Here is a 26,037-nt window from a genome sequence, read left to right as displayed (position 1 = left end):
AGGAGGTGGGGGTGGGAGAGAAGCTCAGGAGGCTAGGTGAACTGGCTGCCTGCAGCGGGCGATAGAGGAAGAAATGTGAGATAAGGCCTTCTGGCTGGGAGGTTGCGGGGTTGGAGGGATCTTCCTGAGGAGACCCAGAAAAGATGCAGGTTCTGAAGATTCTAGCCCAGTGTGGGCTACCCAGAAGCAGGGTCAAAGAGGCTGCACCCCCCCCCCCCCCCCCCCCCCCCCCCCCCCCCCCCCCCCGGTGTCCGGAGCTTAAAGAGAGAAATTGGGGCTGGAAACCAAGATTCAAGGATCATCAAAGATGGAGATTGAAGCTGTGGAAATTAGTGACCTAGCCTGGAGAGGGTATGAGGGATGAATGGAAACAAGGACCCAACAGAACCGCGAGAAAAAGCGGACATGGAAGGTTTGAGCAAAGAAATCAACAAAGATCCAGAAGGAGCAGCAGAGAGGAGGAAAACCAGGTGTGGCACTAGGGATGCAGTGAGGAAAGGCTATTTCAGGGGGTGTGTGGCATGGCACAAACCCCACCCATTACCCCTTCATCAAAGCAAGAACTTTCACACCATATAGAGTGATTGTGCTCCATAGATGCTGCTTCACTTACTCATTAAATAATATTTCTTATGTACCATGCACTGCTCAAGTTCTGGAATTTCAGCAATGAACAAGGCAGGCAGACAAACATCTGTCTTCAGGAAGTCTACATTCTGGTTGGGAGGTGGGGCACAGACAATAAACAAACACTATGTAACTTGGTGATAAGTACGATGGAGGAAAATAAAGCAAACAGGACGGAGAAATTGGGTCAGTACCATTTTAGATGGTGAAAGACTTCTTTCATCAGGTGGGATTTGAACAGAAATCTGAAGGAATTAAGGAGTGAACCACGAGGGAAAGAGGGTTCCCAAAAGATGTAATAGCAAGTGCAAAGGCCCAGGGGCAGAATTATTCACAGAACCACAAAGGCAAGTGTAGCTGGAGTGAGCACAGAGGAGAGTAGTACAGGATCCAAGAGGTAATGGAGGAGGAATGATGGCAGATGATTTAGTTCTAAAGGCCACTGTAAGGGCTTTTGCTTTTACCCCAATAATACGAGAGCCATGGGAGGGTTGTGAGAGAGGAGGTATGCCACCTGACTTGGGTTTTATTAGGATCTCTGGTAGTCCTATGAAGAATACAGTGTGGGAAGAGGGCAGTAGGGAAACTGCAGAGAAGAGAAAGGGGCTTCTCCTTTAAGTGCTCAGGCAGGAGATGAAGGTGGCAGGACCAGGGTACGGGCTGAGGAGGGGAAGAAATGGGCAGGTTCTGGTTATATTTGGAACGTCCAGGGTGAGAAGTTCTAATGTATGTTGTCAAAGGAAAGAGAGGGGTCAAAGATGACTCCAAGACATCCAGATGGAGATGTCAGGTTGGCCACTGGATGTAAGAGTCTAGAGTTGAGTGGGATGCCCAGCTGGAGAAATAATTAAGGCAGCCCTTTTGAAATGCAAGAGATTGATGAGATCAGGAAGAGGAAGAGAGGAAGGTAGATGGAAAAGAGAAGGGGACCAAGAACTGAGCCCTGGGACACTCCACTGTTAGAAGGAGGAGCAGACAGAGGAGTTGGAGGAAAACCTGGTGAGGGTGGTGTCCTGAAAGCCAAGTGAAAAAAGTGTTTTAGGCCAGCCAGTGTAGCTCAGTGGTTGGTCATCAACCCATGAATCAGGAGATCACAGTTCGATTCCCGGTCAGGACACATGCCCCAGTTGTGGGCTCCATCACCAGTAAGGAGCATGCAGGAGGCAGCCGATCAATGACCCTCTTCATTGATGTTTCTATCTCTCTCTCCCTTTCCCTTCCTCTCTCTGAAATCAATTAAAAAATATATTAAAAAAAATTTTTTTTAAGTGTTTCAGAGCACAGGTAGTGATGGATGGTGTCAGTTGAAGAATGAAAATTGACCATGGGGTCTAGCACCATGCAGGTCACTGGTGGCCAGGTCAACGGAGAAGGACATGAAGGAGAGTCTGCTGGGAGAGAGTAGAAGAGAAAATTGGGAGGAGAAATTGGAAATAGCAAGTATAAACAACACCTTCAAGAAGTTTTGCTGAAAAGGGAAGGAAATGAATGGGCAGTGGCTGGGCAAGAGATGGGGTTTTTAGTTTTTAAAATGGAAGGTGTAACACTGCCTATATGAGGGAAAGAGCCAGCAGAGATGGGATCGTGGATGGTGCAGGGAGTGGGGGATAGCTGCAGTGATGCCCTTGAGTGGGCCACAGGGTGGGATCCAGTGTGGAGGAGAGGGAGACGAGAAAGGCTTGTTCACTACTCTGAAGGGAAGCAGCCATTATGGGGCCGGGATCTGCAAAAATTCTCTTTTGTTTGCTTGTATTTTCTCGCTGAAATACATAGGTTTTCCCTATAAATTACTTCTTTTTCATTTCTCCTTTATATGACAGAACATTATATTGATTTTTAAAAAATGTATGTGTATAAGCAGGATACATTATCTAGGAATTTCATTTCAGGATGGGACAGGAAGCAATACAAAATGCTCTTAATAAAAAAGGGTGTACTGGTCTGACAAGATTGAACACCATTGTTGTAGGGCCCATTATAAAGCCCATGAGGCTGAATAACTTCAGGAAAAATTTCACCATTATTCTGCTGCTGCGATGTCTCCTCTCTCCTCTCCATTTCCCCACCAACACAGCAGGTGACAGTTTGACTAGCAGCTCCCTTTTCAGCTCTGGAGTTAAAATATTCTAGATGGGCAAAAATCCAGGAAGACTTCCTGAAGGAGGGGAGGAGCTAAAGAGCTCATTATTGTCTTTTGTATATTGAGCATGTCCGCTGTGCTGGGAGACACGTGAAGCTGTTTTATCCTCACAATAATCCTGAATCAGAGGGGTGAAGTTACTTAGCTATGGTCACACAGCGAGGCAGCATTCGAACCCCAACCTAGGTGATTGCAAAGGCTGGGAGGTCCTGGCAGATGAGGGGAAGGAAGGAGGGGGAGGAGCCCTCTGCAACAGTTGTCCCAGATTGGGCATAAACAGGATGTGGTGTTGTATGAAACCTTTCCCCTACCCCACACTTCACCCCCCCTTCCCCAGCCCTGGTCCCCACCCCTAGAAGACAGAGGAACTGAGAAAAGAAGAGGCCTGTGGACAGAAAAGTCATGGTCAGGGGGCCAGGGGTCGTATGGGGTGGAGCTGGGGCTGGGAGGATGCCTGGGTGATGGTCAGGCTGTGGGTTGGAGGTCAGGGGCCGGGAAGGGGACCCCACGGTGGCAAAGGACCAGGCTGGGGGGAGAGGGATGGTGGTGCCGGGTTTAGCCCCAGGCAAGCAGACCCCTGGGTCTCCTCGCCTGTTGCCCAAGGATACCTGCCGAAGGTCAGCCTCTGCTCTGCAACCCAAGTGTGTGCCCTGGTGAGGGGCAGCATCTGCCTGGGGAAAGGGCGTCTTTTCCCCACGCTCACGAAGGCCTCACATGGGCTACTGGAACAATCCTCTTCGCTAGTAGGCAGAGAAACTGAGGCTTGGACAGGGGACGGGGGCAGGGGCTGAGGCGAGGCCAGCTCAGCTCTTTTTGGGCCCCGCTGTAGTCTGACTCCCTGGTGGTCTGCGAGGTGGACCCAGAGCTAAAGGAAAAGCTGAGGAAATTCCGCTTTCGAAAAGAGACAGACAACGCAGCCATAATAAGTGAGTGTCATTTTCCCTGGAAGGTTGGGGGGTGGGGTGGGGATACATGGGGAGGGCTGGGCTAGAGTCACTGAGTTCGAAGGGGCGTCCTAACCCCTGTGTGCTGTCCCTCCCTAGTGAAGGTGGACAAAGACCGGCAGATGGTTGTGCTGGAGGAAGAATTTCAGGTGAGGGGTTGGGGTGGATGGGGCCTCCCAAGAAATGCAGGGTGGGACTGGGAGACCCAAGGGTCTGAAACTGATGCTAAGAGCCTGGCATTGGGGCCCAGAAAGACCTGGAGGTCAAGTCCCAGCTCAGCTGTGATCTTAGGCAAGAGACGTTTCCTGTATGGGTCTGGGTCTCTGTTTCCTCATCTGTGAAATGAAGATAACAGTACGGACCTCATAGGGTTGTTTGTGGGTCCAATGATTTAATCTTTGTAGCGGGTTTAGAAGGCCTGGCACATAGTATATGCTCAATAAAATGATAATGATGGTAATACTTTACTGGCACTTAAATGATAGAATTTCCAGATAGATTAACAAAAAGCTAGTGGAAATCCTTTATAAAAGGGTAGGCCTCGCCCGCTCTTGGCCTCACTGTCTTTTATCGGTAACAGGGGTGTGATAATAGGGCTTACTTCATAGTGTTGTAGGGGTTTAGGGGGTAGGTGTGGAGACTGAGGCTGGGGCTGTTTGACGGGGAGAGACTGACTAGCAGCTGGGCTCCCTCGGGTCTTCTACAAGGAAGCACAGTAAAGTGGTGATGATTTAAACCCAGATTCAAATTTGAACTCCTCTGCTCAGAGTTGCTGTGCAATCCTGGGCAAGTGGCTTAACACCTCTGGGCATCAGCTTGCTCACCTGTAAAGTAGGGATAATAATAGGACCTACCCTGCAGTGCTATGGAAGAGCTTGATGAGTTGGTCCGTGTTTGTTACCTAGACCAGTGCCTTGGCACAGAGTAAATGCTTGCTTAATGGCAATATTTTCTTTTTTTTTTTTAAGTATTTTTATGGATTTCAGAGGGGAAGGGAGAGGAAGAGAGAGAGAGATAGAAACATCAATGATGAGAGAGCCATCATTGATCGGCTGCCTCCTGCACACCGCCTGCTGGGGATCGAGCCGGCAACCCGGGCATGTGCCCTGACTGGGAATCAAACCTCGATCTCCTGGATCCTAGGTCAATGCTCAGCCCGTGAGCCACGCCTGGCTGGGTTAATAGCAATATTTTCTTCTCTCCTGTTTTCCCCCCTCCCGCAGAACATTTCTCCAGAGGAACTAAAAATGGAGCTGCCCGAGAGACAGCCAAGGTATCCTGGGGGAAGGAACGGGAGGGCCGGGCCTTGGGGAGAGGGGTGATGATGGAGGGGGAGACTGAGGGACTGCTTGGGATCTCTGTGTTTGAGGCCAAGAGTTCCTATCCTAGGACTTTTTGTACAATGTACTAATATTTTATTGCAGAATTTTACACTGATAATCATATGGGACCTTAGAGCTTGCTTTTTATAAAATACAAACTTTGTCAGGTTTTGGCCTTAACATTGTGCTTGCTTCATTAAATAAAAGAAAGAAAATTTCCTTCTTTTTAATGCTGCGGAACACTTCCAGTAACAAATAAATTATTTGACATTTACCAATTGGGAAGAAGCTTGTGTGAAGCCACATGAGCCTGATGCTTTTTGTGTGTGGAGGAGCCCTTTGACACTTCATGATAACTGGTCTGTGCAGATTTTCCGTCTCCCCTAGGGTGAATTTGGAGCTCCCAAGGATTTTGAGCCTCCATCCCAGCCAGAACCAGCTTCCTGGGTGCCTGACAAGTGTAGTCCCATAGAGCCCCATACCCAGAAGGCAGCCTCGAACATGGGGGGTAATGCTCTGCAGCTGCCTGCTGTCTGGAAATCCTTTATAGTCCAAACTTTCATTTTGCACTGAGCTTGGCAAATTGTGTAGCTGGGCCTGGTCTCAGCCCCAGCTGGACAGTATCACATAGTGGTTGAGCACTTATAGTCCAGGTTCAAATCTACCCATAGAACTTGGGCAAGTGACTTCACCTATCTGGGCCTCAGTCTTCCCATCTGTAGTATGGGGATAACAAAGCACCTTCGTCATAAGGTTGTTGTGAGTCAGATAAGCACTAACATTTTTGTTGTTGTTAATCCTCACTCGAGGATATTTTTTCCATTGATTTTTAGAAAGAGTGGAAGGGAGGGAGGGAAAGGGAGAGAGAGAGAGAGGAGAGAAAAAGAGAGGAGAGAGAGAGAAACATCGATGTGAGAGAGACACATATATTGGTTGCCTCCTGCGCTGGCCAGGGGTCAAGCCTGCAACCAAGGTACATGCCCTGGCCCAGGAATGGAACCCGAGACCCTTCAGTTCGTGGACCAGTGCTCTCATCACTGAGCCAAATTGGCCAGGGATATTTGTTTCCTTTTTTCCCAAAATTCCACATGTAAGTGAGGTCATACGGTATTTGTCTTTCTCTGTGACTTATTTCACTTAGCATAATGCCTCAATGTTTCATCCATGTTGTCACGAATGGCAGGATTTCCTTTCTTTTTGATGGCTGAATAGTATTCCACTGTATGTATAGACCACACCTCCTTTATCCATTCATTCATCAATGGACATGTAGGTTGTTTCCATATCTTGGTTATTGTAAATAATGCTGCAATGGACATGGGGTGCATATATATTTTTGAAATTGTGTTTCATTTTCTTCAGATAAATACCCAGAAGTGGAATTACTGGATCATATGGTAGTTCTATTTAGCACTTAACTGTTATTGTTATTTTTAATAATTAATTGTGTTTGAGGCCAGTATTTCAGTCTGAGTTGTTAACCCTAGGTTCTCAGACTCAGGCAAGATTTCAAGTTTGTAGACTCAGGTAATCGGCATTGGGCCTGGGCTCCAGGCTGAAGTCCTGAGTTCAAATTCCCTTTCACTGGTGTAGGTTCGTGGTTTACAGCTACAAGTATGTGCACGCAGATGGCCGAGTGTCCTACCCCTTGTGTTTCATCTTCTCCAGTCCTGTGGGTGAGACACAGCTCTACCCATCCTGAGAATAGGGTCCTAGATTCTGTGTGTGGGGTGTGTAAGAGTGTGTTTGTGAGTGCAGGTGTGTGTGAGTGTGCATGTGGCTTGGTGATATGGGAGTGGGTGGCGTGGGTGGTGTGTGAGTACTAGGAGGGCAGTGGGATGGAAGCTGGGGCCTTAGATTCCTCAAGAGCCCACACGTCCTCCTCGGTCCCGAGATATATAAGTAAACCTACCTTTTTTTTTTCTTACCTAGAAACTCCTGTCTGGCCCATAAACCATCTCCAGGGGTCCACAGAATAACTTCAAGCCCCTAGACAAAACTGAAAACTGGGACTCCTTAGAACAGCTCCTGGGACCCCTAGAAAACTCCAGGGCCTGCAGGACATTACTGGGCCCTTAGAGAACACCCCGGGGTTGGCCAGCTATGCTCCCTTCTCCCCTTTTCCATGCAGGCTGCAAGCCCGAACAACAGATGATGTATGCAGGGAGTAAAAACAGACTGGTACAGACGGCAGAGCTCACAAAGGTCTGGGCCTGGGGTCGAGGCTTCCAGAGCGTTAGGGAGGAGGGTTCTGGGAGTCTGGGCCCCTGGGTGCGAGGGAGGAAGGGGCTGGAGTCCTCGCTCTCTCAGCTCCTGAGTGGATAATACTGAGAACTCTCCCTGCCCAGGTGTTTGAAATCCGCACCACTGATGACCTCACCGAGGCCTGGCTCCAAGAGAAGTTGTCTTTCTTTCGTTGACCTCTGGGTTGGGGATCTGAATTTCTGATGTCTGGGAACTCAGGCCCCTGGGATCTGAACATCCGAGACCCTGAAGAAATTAAAACGCAAGAACTCGGAGATCCTGCGTTCTGGCTCAGTTTCTGTTTCTCATGTTGGGCGCTGGCTGACAGTGCCTGCAGTACCAGCCTTGGGCCAGCAGAGGGCAGGCCGGCCAAGCGGATGCCCCTGAATTCCGGGAGGAGAGGCCACCTGCTTCTCTGACCAGCCTGTGGAGTTTCCTAGGGAGTATGGGGGAGGCCCGGGCTCCTGGAGGAACTGGGGGAATATTTGAATCCACGGAGGGGCCACTCTGGAGGGGAATAAGAACGCCTGGGTTTCTGAGAGCAGAGGCGGCAGAGTGCTTCTTTCCCCTCCCTTCCCCTCCCAGCTCTAGGGGCTAGCAGGCATTAGCTTGCACTGAACGCTACTTTTCTCAGTGAGCCCCAAGGCAGGAAGAATTTAAAGGCAGAAAACTTGTTGAGAGATCAAACATAATTGCTTCAGGGGCTCAGGAGTTTTGGGGTGGGTTGTGTGCTTGGGTAGACCTGAGGTCCTAGTGCTGGGGAAAGAGGATCCAGGATCCTCAGTGGGCCCCTGATGGGTATGAGGTTGAGGGGGCAGAAAAGGGACATCCTATCCATCCCTGTCTGGAGATTCTTTTTTCTTCTGGCATCTCGGGGCATTTGACTCCCTCAGGCTCTTTGTTTCTGTCTCTGAGGGACATTTATTGAGCACCAACTGTTTACCAGGCTCAGAAAATTCCAAGATGGGCAGATCTTCATAGATATAAACTACTCTTTCTGTGTCTTTGCTTCTCCTTCATGTCTCAGTTCCTCCCTAGGTCCCCAGATTCAGGGGCCTGGCTCCCTTCCTCACCCCTTTCCAGGTTCCCTATAGAGAGGTGGCTGTTGTCATGGTAACAATGGCACTGTGACCTTGGGCCTGGGCTGCCCCTCCCCAGCTCCAACCCTTCTGATCCCTCCCAGCCAGAATACACCAGCCCCTCACCACCTCACTCTACCCATCCCTTGCCCCCTTATCCCCAATAAGGACAAACCCTTATATGAGGGATTCAAGATAGAATCACTCTACATTGGGCCATAGAGAAATCCCCCCTGCCTTCCATTTTCTGCGGGTGGGCTGAGCTCTTCTCCTCTGGCACTTGTCCTGGTGCCCTACCTCCCCTCTCTGCCAGGCACATCTCTACCTTCCCTCTGATCACGGCCTGAGTCCCTATTGATAGCTAGAGATGGAAGAGGAGGAGCGCTGGGGATAGGATAAGTCATTCAATTAAGAGGTCAAGCAAATTGCAGCCTGCAGAGGTCAGAGAGGCAAAAGGACTATTTAAGGTTGTGCACTTACATGATCAAATTAATAATAATAGCTAACCCTCTGACTGAGGGCTTCCTATGTGCCAAGTACTTCTATAAGCACTTTATAGGTATTAACTCACTTAATCCTTACAATACCCCATGAAGAAGGGACATTATCCCCAAATTACAGATGAAGAAACAGGCACAGAAACTAAAAAACGGTTGCCTGAAGTCCCACAGTTAGAACTTTAACCCGGGGCTATTCTGTGTCCAGTTGGCCACTCCCTTTCCTGGGCCGGCCATCTCCCCCTCTCCCTCCTCCCTCCCCTCCCACCTGTCCCTCCTCCCCAATTGTTGAACTTCTGCCTGCGTCCAAGCTTATGATTGCGAACAATCCAGTCAGAAAGAAGCATGTACAAGGAATTGCCCAATCAGGAGCAGGGAGTTTGGAAAGCAGAGACCAGTCAGAGAGCCGCTCTGAGGGGGCAGCCCAATGCAGAATAGGTTTGGCTAGAGGGATTATGGGGGGGCCAACCAGAAAAGCCAGAACACAATACACAGTGTCCAATGAAGAATCGGCACAGTGGGCCGTGGCTTTGGGTTTGGGGCCACTCCTTCCAGGGGCGGTACAAACTAAGGGACTGCCTCCCCTCTTTCCAGCCACCTCCCCTCTAGGCTTCCACAGATCCAGGCTCCCTGATGTTTGAATCCTGACCCTAGGCTTTCCTAGGCACTTCTCCTAGCTAACCTAGAATGTAAACAGGGCTTAGATGGGAGAGGTGGAGACTGGATTTTAGGCAGAGCTGAGAATGGGGGACCCAGCCTGGACATGAGGGGCCAGTGCCTAGGCTGAGAACTAGCTGCTTATGGGGTGGAGCCTAAGGGGGGAGGGTGGGGCTAGGCCAAGGAGTGGGGCTTAGACTTGCTGCAGGGGCACAGCTAAAGAAGTCTGAATACATACTATACACTTTAGGGTAGTGTCTAAGGTGTGGGTGTGGGACCTAGAATTGAGGGGCTTTGCTTAGGTCAGACAAGGCTGGGGTTTCTTCTTTGGGGCGGAGCCTTAGAGATGGGCATGGGGAGTGGGAGTGGAGGCGCTAAATTGTGGAAGAATTAGCTGGGTCTAGGGCAGGAATTAGGGCCCAGGGAAATAAGCACACTCTCTACTTCTACCTGTTGCCCCCTTTTTCAGGTCAACTCACATTCCCTGACCTTCAGGAGCACACCCCAGCCGCTGGCTTATACCCTTTCCCTTCTAGTGATCTCAGGCTAGGAAAGCACGTTTATTCCTGAGTGTGTTCTCTACAGTGAGTCTCTAGTGGACCTCATCCTCTCCCATGAGGCATTCAAGAACACACGTTTACTGAGCACCCCCTGGGGTCAATGGTCTTTTAAACACTGGAGAAAATTGGTGCCCATGCCACTTCCCTCAGAAGGCTTATATTTCAACGACTAGACAGTAAGCAATAAACAAATAAGTAAACAATAAGTTAGGTAAACAAATGGGCAAACAAGGTCATTACCATGGGTAATAAGTGCTATGAGGGAAATCTAATGAGGTGTTGTGATAGAAGTGGTGGGACCTGTTGGGGCTATTTTTTATTGCCTCTTTTGTCTCTAGAAGAGTCCTCCTGCCTTTTTATTTTCTCCCAACATTATTTTGAAACATTTCAAACATGCAGCAAAGTCAAAATAATTTTACAGTGAATACCTATATACCCACCACTTAGATTCCACCATTAACGTTTTTCTGCACTTGCTGTATTACATATCCATCCGGTTAGCCATCCATCAACCCATGTCATTTTGTATGGATTTCAAAGTAATTTGCAGACATCAGGACCATTGGCGGGGGTAGGGGTGTAAATTGCAGGTGGGAAAGGAAGGTGTCTCTGAAGAGATTACATTTGAATTAAGACTTGTATGAGCCTCGCCAGCGTGGCTCTGTGGTTGAGCATCTTGACCTATGAACCAGGAGATCACCAGGAGATTGTGGTTCGAGTCCGGTCAGGGTACATGCCAGGGTTGCCGGTTTGATCCCCAGTGGGGGGCGTGCTCTCATCATCGATGTTTTTACCTCCCCCTCCCTCTCCCTTCCTCTCTCTGAAATCAATAAAAACATTAAAAAAAAAAAAAAGGAGAGAGACTTGTATGAAAAGAAGGAATCAGCCACGGAAGGGGAATAACCCCAAAGACCCAGGGGCTGGAATGAGCTAGTGTGTTGAAGGAATAGAACAGCCATCACTGAGGCCAAAAACAAGGGTGATCGGGGGTGAGGGCAAGAGCTCACAGGGCCAGATATGCCGGATGTGCTTTGTGAGTGAGGTTGCCCCTGCCTTTGTTTCTCATCTCTGTGTATCTCTGTCCCCCTTATTCTCTTTCTTCTCACCCTCTCCTTTTCCACCCCAGGTCTGCCCTCGCCCTCTTTCCCCTTCACCTCCACCCTGTTCTGCCACTGACTGTGTGTGTGACCTTCAACAAATGACCAAACCTCTCTAAGGCTCAGTTTTCCTCTTCTGTAGAATGGAGATAATGATGACCACCTCCTCATCTGGCTGCTGTGAAGAGTAAACGGAGCCTTAGAACCATTCCTGGCATGAGTGGTGTTGGACATGTGTCCACTTTTGGTGGTGTTAAATTCTCCCACTTCTGTTTTCCCAGCCTGGACCTCTGTGCCCTGGCAGGTAGCACCAGGATCCAGGGTGGGAGGTGGAATCTGGAGCCTGGTGTATGTGTGTGGGGATTGTGAGTGCCCCCAGGGGCCATCTAATGGTTATGAGCAGGGTCAAGATTCAGCAGACATAGGCTCTGCAGAGGTGCCCTTGGTCTGAGGAGCAGGGCAGGCTTCCTGCGATAACATGGAGAGGAGCAGTTTAGGGAAGAGGTTTGGGGGAGGATCTTGATACAGTGGGATCCAAAATGGAAAGGGCCTCCAGGGATCTGGGGGACCACAAAGAGACAGACTTTGAGGTGAGGCCTTGCTGGGTTTGGAGGCACAGTGAATATCTCAGAAAGAGGTGAAGAGTGGCCAGAGATACTCAGTGGGATTTGGGGGAGGGGCCGGGGGTCATTGGGTAGGAGTTGGGCTAAGGGGTCTGAACAAGGAAGGAGCAAGAAATTCTAGACTCCACAGAAGTCACAGGGAAATGGGAAGGCTCTGCTGGGTCTAAGAGATAGAATAGGAACAGGGAGGAGGCAGGGTCCTCATGAGGACAGGACTGGTGGAGAGAATGGGAGAGAATCTGGGACAAATCAGGGATTTTGGAAACCAAGGAGTGCCTTGGAGGGAGGATGGTTTGGGTCTAATGGGGGTAATGGGGAAAGCTTAGGGTCTCCCATGGGGGCAAGAGACATATTTGAGCCCTCAAGAACTTAGACACAGTCTGGAATCCCTATTGGGGGTCAGGGAATGGTTTGAGGTCCCAGAAGGTGGAAGGACATGGCTGGGAGTTCCCAAGGAGTGGGATATGGTTTGTGGTCCTGGGTGGCTGTAGAACATGGACTGAGTCCCCAAAGGGAGTAAGGCATGATCTGGGGTTTCCCTGGATTTTGACATATGGCCTGGGGTCCCTGAGGGATGGGGTGTGGTCTGGGGTCCACCTGAATGTTGGGATGTGATTTAGTGTCCCTGATGGGGGTGGTTTGGATCCCCGTTGATTCTGGGACATATGGTCTGGGGTCCTTGATGGGGTGTGGGGCAGAGTCTGAGGTCACCAAGGAGAGTAGGACATGGTTTGTGGTCCTGGGTGGCCGTAGAACATGTTCTGGGTCCTCAAAGGATGTAAGGCACGGTCTGAGGCCCCCCTGGGTATTGGGACATGATCCGAGGTCTCTGTTGGGAGATGCCGGGTCCCAAGCCAGTCGGGGCGTGGTCTGGGGTCTCTCGGGGAGCCGGCGGGGCTGGAGGTGGGGCCGGGGAGAGGCCGGGGGCGGGCCGGCGGCTCCGCAGCGGAGAGGGGTCTGGCGGGCACCGGCGGGGCCGGGGTCTGGGGTGTCCGGCCGCCCCACCCGCCCCCTCCGGTCGGCGCCCCCTCCCCCTTTGCGGCGCTGGTGGCGGGGCTCGGGTGGCGGCGGGGATCTGGCGGGCGGCGCGGAGGGCGGAGCTCGGCGGCGGCTCGGGAGGGAGGGCGGGAGGCGGGAGGGAGGCGGCCCCGCGGCACCGCGCCCCCTCCCCCGGCCCTCCCCCCACCATGGCGCGGAGCGAGGCGGCGGCGGCGGGGCCCGGGCCGGGCCCCCCCCGGGCTGGGTGAGCGTGGCCCGCAGCGGCCCGGGAGGCGGCGGGCGGGGGCGCCGGTGTGAACGCGGGTGTGAGCGCGCGAGCGTGCGTGTGTGTCCGCGGCGCTGCGGCGGGCCCGGCGTGCGCTCGCGCGGCCCTGAGTGTGCCCGGCGCCGGCGTGTGTGGCCGGCCGGGTGTGCGCCGGGTGTCGGGCCGCGGCGGGGGGACCGGCCGCGCGCGCGTGTCCCCGAGCGGCTGCCCCTCCGCCCGTGTGTCTTGGGGGCTGCCGCGCGCCCATCGGAGGGGCTGTGTGCAGGTGTGTGTGCGTGGGTCGTGTGCCCAGGTGTGGGTGCCCCCCAGCCGGTGTGTGCGCTCGGCCAGCTGCGTTGGGTGTCTGTGTCCGGGTTGGATGTCCATCCGAGGGTCTGTGTAGCCGGGTGTGCCCGCTCTGGTGTTCATTTTGTGTGTGTGCGCGCGTGTGTGCCTGCGGGTTGCATGTCTCCGAGGGTGTGTGTCTGTGCGTCCACGTCAGGCTCCCGGCCGCGGGCTGGGGCTCGGCGCCTTGTGGGTCCAGGCCTCTGTGTGGTTTGGGGGAGGGGAGTTTGCCGCTCCCTCGGTCCCTGTCAACTGGGTGGGGGGGTCCTCAGCGGTCCTTGGGGGGAGACGGCCATGTCTTCCCCTTCCCGGTGGCTGGGTGGGGGGGATGGGCGGTTGGTAGGTGGACAGATGGAGGGATGAGAGGCCGAGGGATGGACAGATGGGCCCGAGGGGAGGCACGCAGACCTGGCCCTTCCCCACCCACCCCACCCCAATCCCCACATCGGCCGGATCTCCGCAGATGGGGCCAGAGTTGCCCGCATCCAGATGGCCAGGCTGGGGGACCTTTGGGCTGCTGGTGGGAGGATCGCCTTGGACCAGTGCTGTAGGACTTGGCGGCTCCCCCAACCCTCTGAGCTTCGGCCTGCTGAACTCTGACCTCTGGCCCTGGCTTTTGCTCTGATGGTGGGGGCAGGTATGGTGGGGAAGGAGGGATGTTAGGATTTCTTTGGCCTGCAAAGTAGGTGGGGCATGAGTGCCTCAGGGCTGGGAGAGATGTGTGTCCATGTATGTGTGTGAGTGTGAATCTGTGCCTATCTGTTGACTGTGTCACTGTGTTCAATATTTTGTGTGCATTTGTAAGTGTGTAAATTCCTTACAGGGCTGTTGTGTGAACATGTCTGTTATGAGTTAACATCTTGGAGTGTGTATGCAAAAGGTAGATCTTTTTGTGTCTGTGTGTTTGTTTGAGTATCAGCCTTGTGTCTGTGTATGCTTGTGGTTCTGTGAATGTGTGTGAGGTGTATATCAGCTAGTGTGTGCATTTGTGCATTTATTGGTGTAGGAATATATCAGCTTTGTGACTGTGCATCACGGGGATATGTGAAGTTGTCTGAGCATGTTTGAACATTTAAGAGCGTGTACCTGTGTCTCCTTGATTGTGCAAGTAAGTATCTGTTATATGTGTGTGCCCTGCGTGCTGGTGAGTGTGCAAGGGCATATCTGTTATAGGCGCATGTATCTGGTGGTCTGCAAGGGTAAGCACATGGGTTTTTTGTTGTGTGTGTGCATCTGTGTATGTGAATGTGTAAGGAAAAGTCAATGTTGTACATGTGTGGTTGTATGCAGGTGTGTCAACCTTGAGGGTATGTGTCTAAGCTGTGAGTCCATTTATGCATCATTGTTGGTCTCTCAGAGTGAGGTCGTGTATGTTCAAACATATATGTGCAGGATTGTATGCACACACATGCCTGTGTCCCTGGCACAAGACTGACCCTGCTTCTGGGCCCAGTGAGGTTGGGGCCCATGTGGCATGACCTGTGCTATGCTGGGGTCCAGCCTGGTCTATGAACACAAGTGTGTCCACATCCCAGGCCACGAGCCAATGGAGGGCAGAGGGCACAGAGATCGTGCTGGTGTGTCCATGGAAATACAAGTGTAGAGACTCAGGTTGTGGACTCATGTGAGTTTTGGCATGTCCACGCATATTGGTGTGACAATGATATGATGGTGAGCATGGGAACCTCTGATCCCTCCCCAGCTCCTAGTACCACTTAGGTCTTTGAAGTTGGGGGGCTGGGATGTGAACTCTGGAAGGAGGAAGCTGGAATCCGGAATCTGAAGGAGAAAGAGGGTGGAGCCCAATTCTTGAATCTTGAGAATGGAAGGGACTGAGACCTGGGCTCTTGAATCTGAGGGGGAGAAAGGTGGGGTTCCAGACTCTAGGGTCTTGAGGGAGGAGGGAGCCGGTGTCACTGGCCTCTTGAGACACCAGAGGACAAAGGGCTGAAGTCCTGGACTCCTGACTTTTGGAGAGTAAACAGTCCTGAGGCCAAGACTCCTTGGTTTCCAGAGATGACTTTCAGAGTCCATCTGAGATTATGCAGAGCCTGCAGCAGGAGGGCTGAGAGTGTGGTCACACCAGGGACTTCCTTGGCTGAGATGGTCTCTGAGGCAGGTCTCCAGTGAGGAGCCAGAAGATGCTAACAGGATCGTTTTGTTCCTTTGCAGGTACTGGCCCAGGCCCTGACTCCCTGAAGAGAGGTGAGTGGGGTCCCTCAGGCTGGGGAGAGAGATGCGGAGTGGTTGCTCTTGTTCTGAGCCTTCTGGGGGCCTGGATCCCTACCTCGTAAGGATTTCAGTGCAGGGTATGGCAGTGTCTTGAGGGGCCAGGCGCCCCCCAGGCTAGGGGTGGGTTGGGGGCAGGGTCAGGAGCATCATGTTTGGGTAAGGGCTCAGTAGAGCCAGGGCATGAATAGCATGTGGGAGTCCCAGGCCTGGAGACATCCCCTCTTGGGATGGGTAAGGTGGTCCGGAAAGAGGGGTTTCCTCATGATAGTAAAAGGTATAGGAGAGTTTTTTGCCAGGAAATGACCCCATGCATTTGGAGAGTGACATGAATGTGGTTTACCATTGTGTGTGTATGTGCGTGTATATGGGTAGTCCAGCCTGCTGGTGGCTGAAAGACAGCCAGAGGAAAATAATATTAATAATAATATAAAAATAATACCAACCGACATTTATGTAGTATTTACTCTCTCTAATCACGTTACACTACACTATCTCATATAATCCTTACAACAACCCGATGAGGTAGGTATTCTTATGCCCATTTTGCAGAGGAGCACACTAAGGCGCAAAGAAGGGCAGTCACTTGACTAGAGTCATGCAGCAGGGAACTGGGGTGTGAATACAGGCAGTTGGGTCCAGATTCTGTCCCGCAGTGCTGCACTGCCCCTCGATAAATGTTAGCCAGTTTCATTGCTATTGTGGTTCCTTCCACTTGAGTCTCACCCCAGCTATGGGAGGCAAAGCTCTGTACTTCTGTGTCATAGATTGGAGTTCTGAGCCCAGGAGACCCCACAGCAAGGCAGGTGTAGAGTGGGGCCTCCTAACTCAGGAGTTCTGCCTTCTAGGCCAGGGTTTTCTGTCCAGTACAGTGTCCCAGAGGGAGTGTAAGACAAAGTAGTGGGGACCTCAGAGATGGTGGGACACCCTCACTTTGCCTCTTTTTCTCTCTTCAGCCCAGTCACTATCTCCCTCTGTCTCTGTGTCTCTGTCTCTGTCTTTCTATACACTTTGATTCTCTCTTTCTGTTTCTTTTCTCACTTCCTCTCTCCATCTTTATGTCTCAATCTCTAATTTTTGTCTCTTCCGCTCAGTTTTTCTGTCTCTCGCTCCCTGTCTCTTCACTTTTCTTTCAGATTCTTTCTCTTTTCTCTGTCTGTCTCTCTGTCTCTGTTTCTGCCAGTCTCTCTCTTCTTCTCCCTTGTCTCTCACTGTCTCTTCACCTCTCTGACTCTCTTGGTTCCTCCCCTCCAGTCTACAATCCCTCTCCCCACAGACAGAGGGATCAGGGCCACATCAGGTCACAGCCCCGAACTGCAGATTCCTGGGATGTGAGCCAGCAGGGACTGGAGTGCGGGGGGGGGGGGGGGTTGAAAACAGTTTCAGGGACGCCCCCTTCCCATCCTTTCCTCTTCACCCCCCACCCACCCTGTGTTGTGATGGGAGCTGACATGCCGTGGGCTGCAGCCGCCACAGGGGGAATCCCTGCCGGAAGATTTTGCCTGGAGCAGAGGCATAGCATGAGTATGTGAGTGAGTGTATGTGTGTGTGTGTAGGCATGTATGGGGCCTTGTATGTGCCCACTGATGTGAGCACAGAGGTCTGCCCAGTGCTTGGGAGCTCAGAAGAGCCCAGGATGAAACCAGGCTTTGAGAAGAACTTCCTAAGGCTGAGCAGGGAGACCGATGTGGTTTTCTTAGTCTCTCCCACCTTCATACTCCCTTTCCCTCTGATAAAGGGTGGGGGTGTTGTCGGTAACATTTATTGCATACTTACTGTGTGCCAGGCCCTTTGCTCAGGGGCCCCCATGAATGAGTTCACTGAAACCTTGCAACAACCAGTGAAGATGATACAATTTTCATCCCATTTTACAAAACAGGAAAGTATGGCCTACTTAGGGGAAATCATTGGTTTGAGGTCACAGAGCTAGGAAGTGGGTAGAACCAGGACTTGAACCTGAGTCTGTCTGATTTCAAAGCAGTTGCTTTCGATAATAGTGCATACTTCTATGCCTGGCACAAAACGGGCACTCCAGGATGATAATAATTAACATGTACTAAACACGTTTTATGTGTTCATAAGTAGTACACCATGCTCTTTAACCCATTTAACCCTCAGAGGTAAGGCCTGTTTTTTTTGTGTGTGTTTTTTATCTCCTTTTTACAGATGAAGAAACCGAGATTCAGAGAGGTTCAGACACTTGCCCGAGGTCACACAGCTAGTAAGTGTCAGAGTGGAATTTGAACTCTGGGAATATGGCTTCGAAATCCAAGAACTGAAAACCCTAGTTAGCAGTGATTTTTCAAAATGTTCAGTGGGTACAAGGGCCAGGCAGGGTCAGGTGTCACCCCTCTGGATGGGAGATTATGAGAGATCTGGGAGCCCCTGGAGGAGGGGCAGAGGTTGGGATAGGACACTCAGGGGTGGGACAGCGGTGATTTACCAAGCAGCACTGAAATACTGTTAACAACTGCATGCCAACCTATGCTCAGTGCGGCCACTGCCCTAGAGAACGTGGCTGTCAGGAAGGGAGGGGTCTGGGTGAGGCTCCTGGCAGAGCAGCCCAGGCAGCCAGGCTGGCCAGCAAGCTCAATGCCTGGGTAACCGGTCTCCTTGTCCTTCAGGTCTTACTGTCCACTCCTCCCCCCTTCCCCCTGCACCATGGCTCCGGGCCCCTTCTGCGCGCTGCCCTCGCCACCGCCTGCTGCCCTGTCCTTTCTGCTGCTCCTCTGGGCCGGGGCGTCTCGCGGCCAGCCCTGCCCGGGCCGCTGCATCTGCCAGAACGTGGCGCCCACGCTGACCATGCTGTGCGCCAAGACGGGCTTGCTGTTCGTGCCGCCGGCCATCGACCGGCGCGTGGTGGAGCTGCGGCTCACAGACAACTTCATCGCGGCCGTCCGCCGCCGGGACTTCGCCAACATGACCAGCCTGGTGCACCTCACCCTCTCCCGTAACACCATCGGCCAGGTGGCAGCCGGCGCCTTTGCTGACCTCCGCGCGCTCCGCGCTCTGCACCTCGACAGCAACCGCCTGGCCGAGGTGCGCGGCGACCAGCTGCGGGGCTTGGGCAACCTCCGCCACCTGATCCTCGGCAACAACCAGATCCGCCGGGTGGAGTCGGCGGCCTTCGACGCCTTCCTGTCCACCGTGGAGGACCTGGATCTGTCCTACAACAACCTCGAGGCCCTGCCCTGGGAGGCCGTAGGCCAGATGGTGAACCTGAACACCCTCACGCTGGACCACAATCTCATTGACCACATCGCCGAAGGCACCTTCGTGCAGCTTCACAAACTGGTTCGCCTGGACATGACCTCCAACCGCCTCCATAAACTGCCCCCCGATGGGCTCTTCCTGAGGTCCCAAGGCCCTGGGCCCAAGCCGCCCACCCCACTCACGGTCAGCTTTGGGGGCAACCCCCTGCACTGCAACTGCGAGCTGCTCTGGCTGCGGCGGCTGACCAGAGAGGACGACCTGGAGACCTGTGCCACCCCTGAGCACCTCACTGACCGCTACTTCTGGTCCATCCCGGAGGAGGAGTTCCTGTGCGAACCCCCGCTGATCACCCGGCAGGCGGGGGGCCGGGCCCTGGTGGTGGAGGGCCAGGCAGTCAGCCTGCGGTGCCGGGCGGTGGGTGACCCTGAGCCGGTGGTGCACTGGGTGGCACCCGACGGGCGGTTGCTGGGGAACTCGAGCCGGACCCGGGTGCGGGGGGATGGGACACTGGATGTAACCATCACCACCTTGCGGGACAGCGGCACCTTCACTTGCATCGCCTCCAATGCCGCCGGGGAAGCCACGGCCCCCGTGGAGGTGTGCGTGGTGCCTCTGCCGCTGATGGCGCCCCCGCCGGCGGCCCCGCCGCCTCTCACCGAGCCGGGCTCCTCCGACATTGCCACGCCCGGCCGGCCTGGTGCCAACGAATCGGCCGAGCGCCGGCTGGTGGCGGCGGAGCTCACCTCCAGCTCCGTGCTCATCCGCTGGCCGGCGCAGAGGCCGGTGCCCGGCATCCGCATGTACCAAGTGCAGTACAACAGCTCCGCGGACGACTCCCTCGTCTACAGGTGGGTGCTTGCGCCCCAGAGCCTCCTCCCACCCCGAGGGCCCTCCCTGCCTTTGCCCACTTCCTTGGGCCTTCTTGCTCAGCTGGGGTTCTAGGTGGCCATGTAGAGTTGCTCTGGCTTCTTCTGTCTCTATTTCTGTATTCTTGTCTCTTTCTGTTTTTCATGCATGTTGCAAATCTTTGTTGAGCACACACATGAGCCAGACTGGGCACTGGAGTTATAACAGTGAATGTGCCCCGCGTGAACCCCACTCCCATGGGGCTCATGGTCCACATTCCTGCTCGCCAAAGGTATTTGATTGTGTACCTTGTCAGTTAAACATTTTGGAGCATGAGATACACACACACACACACACACACATTTAACAGTTACATTTATATTTATAAATTATATGCCAGTGCTACTGTATAAACACATTGGATACATTATAGAACAGAAAACCAAAATACATAAATATGAGTTATTTTCACTATCTACTGGGTTAGAAGCCATTGCCCTGGTGTGGACAGCCCTGTATGTTGTAGACAGACCTGTATGGTGTGGACAGACATTAAAGAGTTAATTTCTCCCATCATTTCTCTTACTTTCACATCTGTCTCTGTCTGTCCCTTCTCTCCCTCCTGCTCTAGTTATGCACTGAGCCCCTACTCTGTGCTAGGCCCTGAGCAGGGCACTGTCGATACAGGGAGACCAAAAGACCAGTCCCTGCCCTCAGGGCGCTCACAGTCCAGAGGAAGGAGGGAGCTAGTACATGCTGAATTATTGCCCTTCATCCTGGTAGCTTTTTAAGTATGGCTCACAGCCATAGACCTGGCACACAATGGGCACTTGGTAAGTGGTTGTTGGCTTGGTGAATGTCTCTCCTTCCTGGCTCTGTCTCCCTCATGCACACTGTAGAGCACCTGCTGAATGCTTATCCTGTGTTTGACTTCATTTGGGAATGCCAGAGGGTGTAAAGCCATTTTTGGGAGCCCCGTTTTTGGGGGTGCTCAGATCTTCACTGAAAAGCCTACCTCTTGGTCTCCATCTTCACCTTTGCCAGGGTTCTCTTGGCCACAGTCCTGGTACACAGTAGGCGCTTTCCTATTGTTGGCCGAATGAATAAATGCCTCTCTTTTCCTTCATCTCTGTCACCTTCATTTCCTTCTCTTTTAGAATCTGGTTACCAAACACTGAGTAGTTGCCTACTGCATGCTAGAGTCCATACTGGGTGCTGGGGCCACCAAGAGAGATGAGACACTGGCCCAGTTTTACAAACATGAGGGCAAACAAATGAACAAAACAAAAACCTTTATAAGGTTCTACCGAGGATGCTACCTCGTTCGATCTTTCCAACTCTGCTTTGAAGCAGCGATGATCCCCCTTCCATTTTATAGATAGGGAAACTGAGGCTTGGTGGCGGGAAGCCACTTGCTCAAGGTTACACAGAAAGTAGCAGAGCCAGGACTCCAGCTCTTACCCCTCTAACTCCTAATCCTGCCCGTTTTACATTGAACACCCATTTATTGAGCACCTACTGTTTGCCAAGCAGGGATTAGTGGAGCTGGGTAGTACATTTCTGAAAATAACTCTTGGTTTGTGACTCTCCACTTTTCTGTTTCTTTCCTTCTCTCTCTAACCTGTGGCCACTACATGGTGAGGTACAGGGAGGTTTGCAGGCCTCCAGACCCTGCATGTATTCAGATGTTGAGATCCCTCTGTTGATAGACCTGGGTGGGGGCTCTTCCCTCCCCGAGGGCCACAGTTCCAGTCCTGTATCCCCCTTGCAGATGCCTGTACTATGGTGCTGTAGGGGTTAATTTCCTCACTGCTGCCACGGGTGGAGGTGACATCCAACCAGAAGCGTGCTCTGCTGCTTGCTTGGGTCTTTCAGCCAATTAGAGATATGTGGGCTTAAGCTTTCTTAAGGAGCCAGCCTCTGTCCTTGAAAAGGGGGGAGCCCCTAGCAACTGTTTTTTTAGGGGAAGGAGCAAGAGGAATCCAAGTCTCTCTGAGAGGGGAGATAGAAGGAAAAGGAAGACTTACAGCCTGGGGCCCAAGGTCGGGAGTGGTCAGTTAAATGGCAGGCAAGGGGAGAGTTGGATGAGTGGGTTGGCCTTTTTGAGGGGGAAGGGCCCTTGCTTGAAGTCTTTTGGTTGGAGGATGGCTTTTGGTGGTAGGGAACCTCCAGTAGGTAGGACAACTGCAGTGAGCTTCAGATCAGAAGGTGGCCTGGCTGGAGGGAAGGTGAAGCTTCTGAGAGGTAAGAGGCCTATGGAGATGGGGGCACGGCTTCTCAGAGGAGGTGGAGCTTCTGCTTCATGGTCCCATGCAGATGAATATGTGGTCCTTGTCTCTGGTGACCCACTAAGACCTTTGTAGGAGAGGAGAGCTTGTGAGGTTGAGTGCTGGGCGTGCAAGTCCATGTGGACATGGCAGTCCTGGGTTAGCCAAGGCTGGACATGGCCAACAGTGTGGAGAGGGTGTGTCCAACAGAAGGGGAAGGGCCTAGTGGGAATGGTCTTATAGATGGGAATGGATGCAACTAGCAGTAGAGTGTGAGCCACAGTAAGTGTTAGCCAACATAGGGCAAGCTAATAATGATGAAATTGTCAGGCTTTGGGTATATTAACTCATTCATACGCCACATCATCTCTGTGATATACTAATTCTTAATATCCCCACTTGGGGGAAATGAGGCACAGAGTGGAAAAAAAACTTGCCTAAGGTCACAGCTAGCAAGTGGCAGAAGAGAGACTCAAACCCAGGCAGTCTGGCACCTAGACTCATCAGTTTAACCACTTCTCTGCCCTTCATTTGAGGGCAGGGGCCTAGAGCAAGAAATGGGGCATGCTTGCCTGGCTACATTTGACCCAATTATAGGTGAGACTTACCTGGGGGTGTGGCTGGGTGACATGGCAGTATAGGGCAGGGCACACACGCACAGCAGTTTCAGGGCATGCAAAGAGTGGACACAGCCCTAGGCAGAGCAGGGCAACCATCCCTAGTGGGCTATTATGGGGTGTGGTGCAGGAATATGTAGTTAAGAGGCTTGGCAATTGTCTCAGAAGATAGACACAGCTAGGAGAGAAATTTACCCAAAGATGAGACATGCAGTTTAAAGGAGTGGCCTGTACACACATGGTTTCCCTGAAAGGGCAGGAATATGTAGAAAAGGGGAACTGGAGGCTCGGGCTGGGTAGCTCAGTTGAAGCATCACCTGGATATGCCAAGGTTGCAGGTTTGATCCCGTCAGGGCACATGCAATAATCAAGCAAGGAATGCATAAATAAGTGGAACAACAAAAATTAATGTTTCTCTCTCTCCCTCTCCCTCCTCTCTCTGTAAAGCCATAAAGACAGGAGATGTGAGTTGACCTTAGTGTCCACTTGAGTGAGGGTGGGACATGCTGGTAGGGGATGTGGCCTGTAGCAATGGGGCCCCTTAAGGATGGAAATATGTAGATAAAAGAACTTGAATGTTGCCCTAATATGGTGAGGCACTGCTAGGGGGCCTTTCCCTTGAGGGTAGGGCATAAAAGCTATAGCACTCTTCTCATGCCAAGACTAGAATATGTAGATAAGGGAACATCATTGACAGATATTGGCCTACTAGGCAATAAGACAGCTAGGGGTGGGTCTGAGGGCAGGGCACCAGATGAAGGGCTGCTGTTGTCTTGGTAGAGGGTGAGATACCGGTAGGGACGCATGCTTTGGTGCCCACTGTCACCACGGGTGGGACGGACAGACAAGGCTTGGTTCAGAGCGGAGCTAACACTGCGCTGGTCCCGCCCCTTCCCGCAGGATGATCCCCTCCACCAGCCAGACCTTCCTGGTGAATGATCTGGCAGCGGGCCGCGCCTACGACCTGTGCGTGCTGGCAGTCTACGACGACGGGGCCACGGCGCTGCCGGCCACGCGAGTGGTGGGCTGCGTGCAGTTTACCACGGCTGGGGACCCGGCGCCCTGCCGCCCGCTGAGGGCCCACTTCTTGGGCGGCACCATGATCATCGCCATCGGGGGCGTCATCGTCGCCTCGGTCCTAGTCTTCATCGTTCTGCTCATGATCCGCTACAAGGTCTACGGCGACGGAGATGGCCGCCGCGTCAAGGGCACCTCCAGGTCCCCGCCGCTCGTCAGCCACGTGTGCTCGCAGACCAACGGTGCGGGCGCGCCGCAGGCCCTGCCCCCGCCAGCGCAGGACCGGTACGAGGCGCTGCGCGAGGTGGCGTCCCCGGCCGCAGCCGCGGTGGCGGTGGAAGCAAAGGCCGCGGTGGTAGAGACGGCTTCCGCAGACCCAGAGGCCGTCCTCGGACGCTCCCTGGGCGGCTCGGCCACCTCTCTGTGTCTCCTGCCGTCGGAGGAAACCTGCGGGGAGGACTCTCGAGCCGCGGTGGGTCCTCGGAGGAGCCGTTCTGGGGCCCTGGGGCCACCAGCTTCGGCGCCCCCCACTCTAGCTCTGGTTCCTGGGGGGGCTCCGGCCCGGCCGAGGCCGCAGCAGCGTTATTCGTTCGACGGGGACTACGGGGCGCTCTTCCAGAGCCACAGTTACCCGCGCCGCGCCCGGCGGACAAAGCGCCACCGGTCCACACCTCACCTGGACGTGGCCGGAGGGGGCGCGGCCGGGGACGACGGAGACCTGGGGCTGGGCTCCGCCAGGGCGCGCCTGGCCTTCACCAGCACCGAGTGGATGCTGGAGAGTACCGTGTGAGCGGCGGGCGGCGCCGGGACGCCTGGCGCCGCGGACCAGGCCCAGCCGCCCAGACCCCAGGGAGGACTTGGGGAGAAAGCACAGCGCCGAGACCTCTGACTGGAGGGCCCTTCTCCTCCCAGGAGGGGGCGCTGCGGCCTCAGGCTGAGGCTCGAGGCCACGCCCCTGTCCTGGGGAGCTAGGGGGCGGGGCCGCTGGGCTCCTCCCCGGAGGACTCCCGCCCCCTCGCCCCTCCCCCAGCGCGCTCGCGGACCTCGCTGGAGCCGGTGCCTTACACAGCGAAGCGCGGGGAGGGGCAGGGCCCCCCGACACTGCAGCACTGAGACACGAGCCCCCTCCCCCTGCCCGGGACCAGGGGCAGGGGCGAGGGTCCCATTTCTTGTATCTGGCTGGACTAGATCCTATTCTGTCCCGCGGCGGCCTCCAAAAGCCCCCACCCCCAGCCCATTCACCTCCCTGGTCCCCGACGGGTCTGGCTTGGGGTCCCCTTTTCTCTGTCCCCCTCTTCTGTCGCTGTCCCGCTCTGTCTTCTCTGTCTTAATGTCTCTGTCCTTCCCTATTTGTCTCTTTTTTCTCTGTCCCGTTGTCTCTTCTCCCTCTGCCCTCCCGTATTTTGTCCAGCCTCCCTGTCTCTCCTGATTACCTCCCCCCACTACATATTCTCCCGGGCAGGTCCCACTGGAAGGACCAGACTCTCCCCTATTCCTTCCTCTTTCCCCAAATAAATCCCCACATGAACAAAATCCAAAACAAAGTCCTCCTCCCTACTGGAGCCAGGACCCTCCGCCGCAGCAGAATTAAACTTTTTTCTGTGTCTGAGGCCGCTCTGCTGACCTCTGCCTGTGTCCTTGTGTCTTTGGGGTGGGGGGGTAACCTGGATCACAGCATAAGGACTAAGTGAGACTGAAGGAAAGATGGCTAACTGGGCCCAGGCAGACTTGCAGACAATGTCCTATCCTCTGAGAGACTTAGAGGTGGGAAATATAATAAAATGATAATAGCTAACATTTAGTGAGTGATTACTATGTGCCAAGCACTTAAGTCATTTAATCCTCACAACCCTAAAACGTATTAGTTATCCCATTTTACAGATGAGGAAATTGATGCCCAGAAATGTTAAGGAATGTGCCCAAAGTCACATAACCAGAAGGTGGCAAAATTGGGATTTGAAAAGGCAGGCAGCCTGACTTCTGAGTCTGCCCTCTTAACCACTGAACCCCACTGCTGAGCAGCTAGTGAATGCTCATTCCACATACAGGCCTTGTGCTAAGCACAGCTCCTCTTTCTGAGGCTGGGCAACTGTCCGAGGTAGACATCTTTGGTTCCATTTTACAGACAGGAATCTGAACCAGGGAGAATGGAAGTCACTGGCCCAAAGATCCAGTGAAGAAATAGTGGAGCTGGCAGTTTGATCTCCGCGTCTGTCTGTTCCTTACCTTTACACTATGTTGCATCTGGAGGCTGGGGAATGGCCCCAATGGCCTTAGCTGAGCCTAAGTATCCAAAGCCAGCCTGGTGAGGGAGGAATGAGTGAAAGAGCTCATTGGTTACTGTCTGGAATATGGGAGATGGGAAGTGGAGAAGGGGTCTGCTGGCGGCACAGAGGAAGGATGGCGTGGGGAGGGGAGTTTCGGGTAAGGCCGAGGATTGTGGCTGGGGAAGGAAAGTTGGTTGGGGGAC

General features: G+C 53.4%; 2 protein-coding genes across 3 annotated transcripts; both read left to right on the top strand.

Moving 5' to 3' along the window:
• The first annotated feature begins 3,624 nt into the window (after nucleotides 1-3,624).
• On the top strand, nucleotides 3,625-7,548 carry GMFG (glia maturation factor gamma). The gene is made up of 6 exons (XM_016209158.2): nucleotides 3,625-3,693; nucleotides 3,811-3,860; nucleotides 4,935-4,984; nucleotides 6,627-6,709; nucleotides 7,165-7,238; nucleotides 7,382-7,548. Coding segments are annotated over exons 1-6 (330 nt in total). The 5' UTR covers nucleotides 3,625-3,692; the 3' UTR covers nucleotides 7,454-7,548.
• Nucleotides 7,549-13,784: 6,236 nt separating this feature from the next.
• Nucleotides 13,785-25,893, top strand: LRFN1 (leucine rich repeat and fibronectin type III domain containing 1). Of its 2 annotated transcripts, none has more exons than XM_016209186.2 (5): nucleotides 13,785-15,002; nucleotides 15,551-15,583; nucleotides 17,774-17,828; nucleotides 18,232-19,668; nucleotides 23,451-25,893. In XM_016209186.2, exons 4-5 carry the CDS (start codon nucleotides 18,269-18,271, stop codon nucleotides 24,355-24,357), a joined length of 2,307 nt encoding a protein of 768 aa, XP_016064672.1. In that variant the 5' UTR covers nucleotides 13,785-15,002; nucleotides 15,551-15,583; nucleotides 17,774-17,828; nucleotides 18,232-18,268; the 3' UTR covers nucleotides 24,358-25,893. The 2 variants fall into 2 exon arrangements, with proteins under 2 accessions (XP_016064672.1, XP_087682782.1); XM_087826656.1 differs by having other exon boundaries at nucleotides 13,785-15,049.
• Nucleotides 25,894-26,037: the final 144 nt, after the last annotated feature.

The sequence above is a fragment of the Miniopterus natalensis genome, chromosome 18 (genome assembly GCF_054644295.1).
Source record: "Miniopterus natalensis isolate mMinNat1 chromosome 18, mMinNat1.hap1, whole genome shotgun sequence".
Lineage (NCBI taxonomy): Eukaryota > Metazoa > Chordata > Mammalia > Chiroptera > Miniopteridae > Miniopterus > Miniopterus natalensis.
Note: the sequence above shows the minus strand (reverse complement) of the source record. Positions and strands in the feature narration are given on the sequence as shown.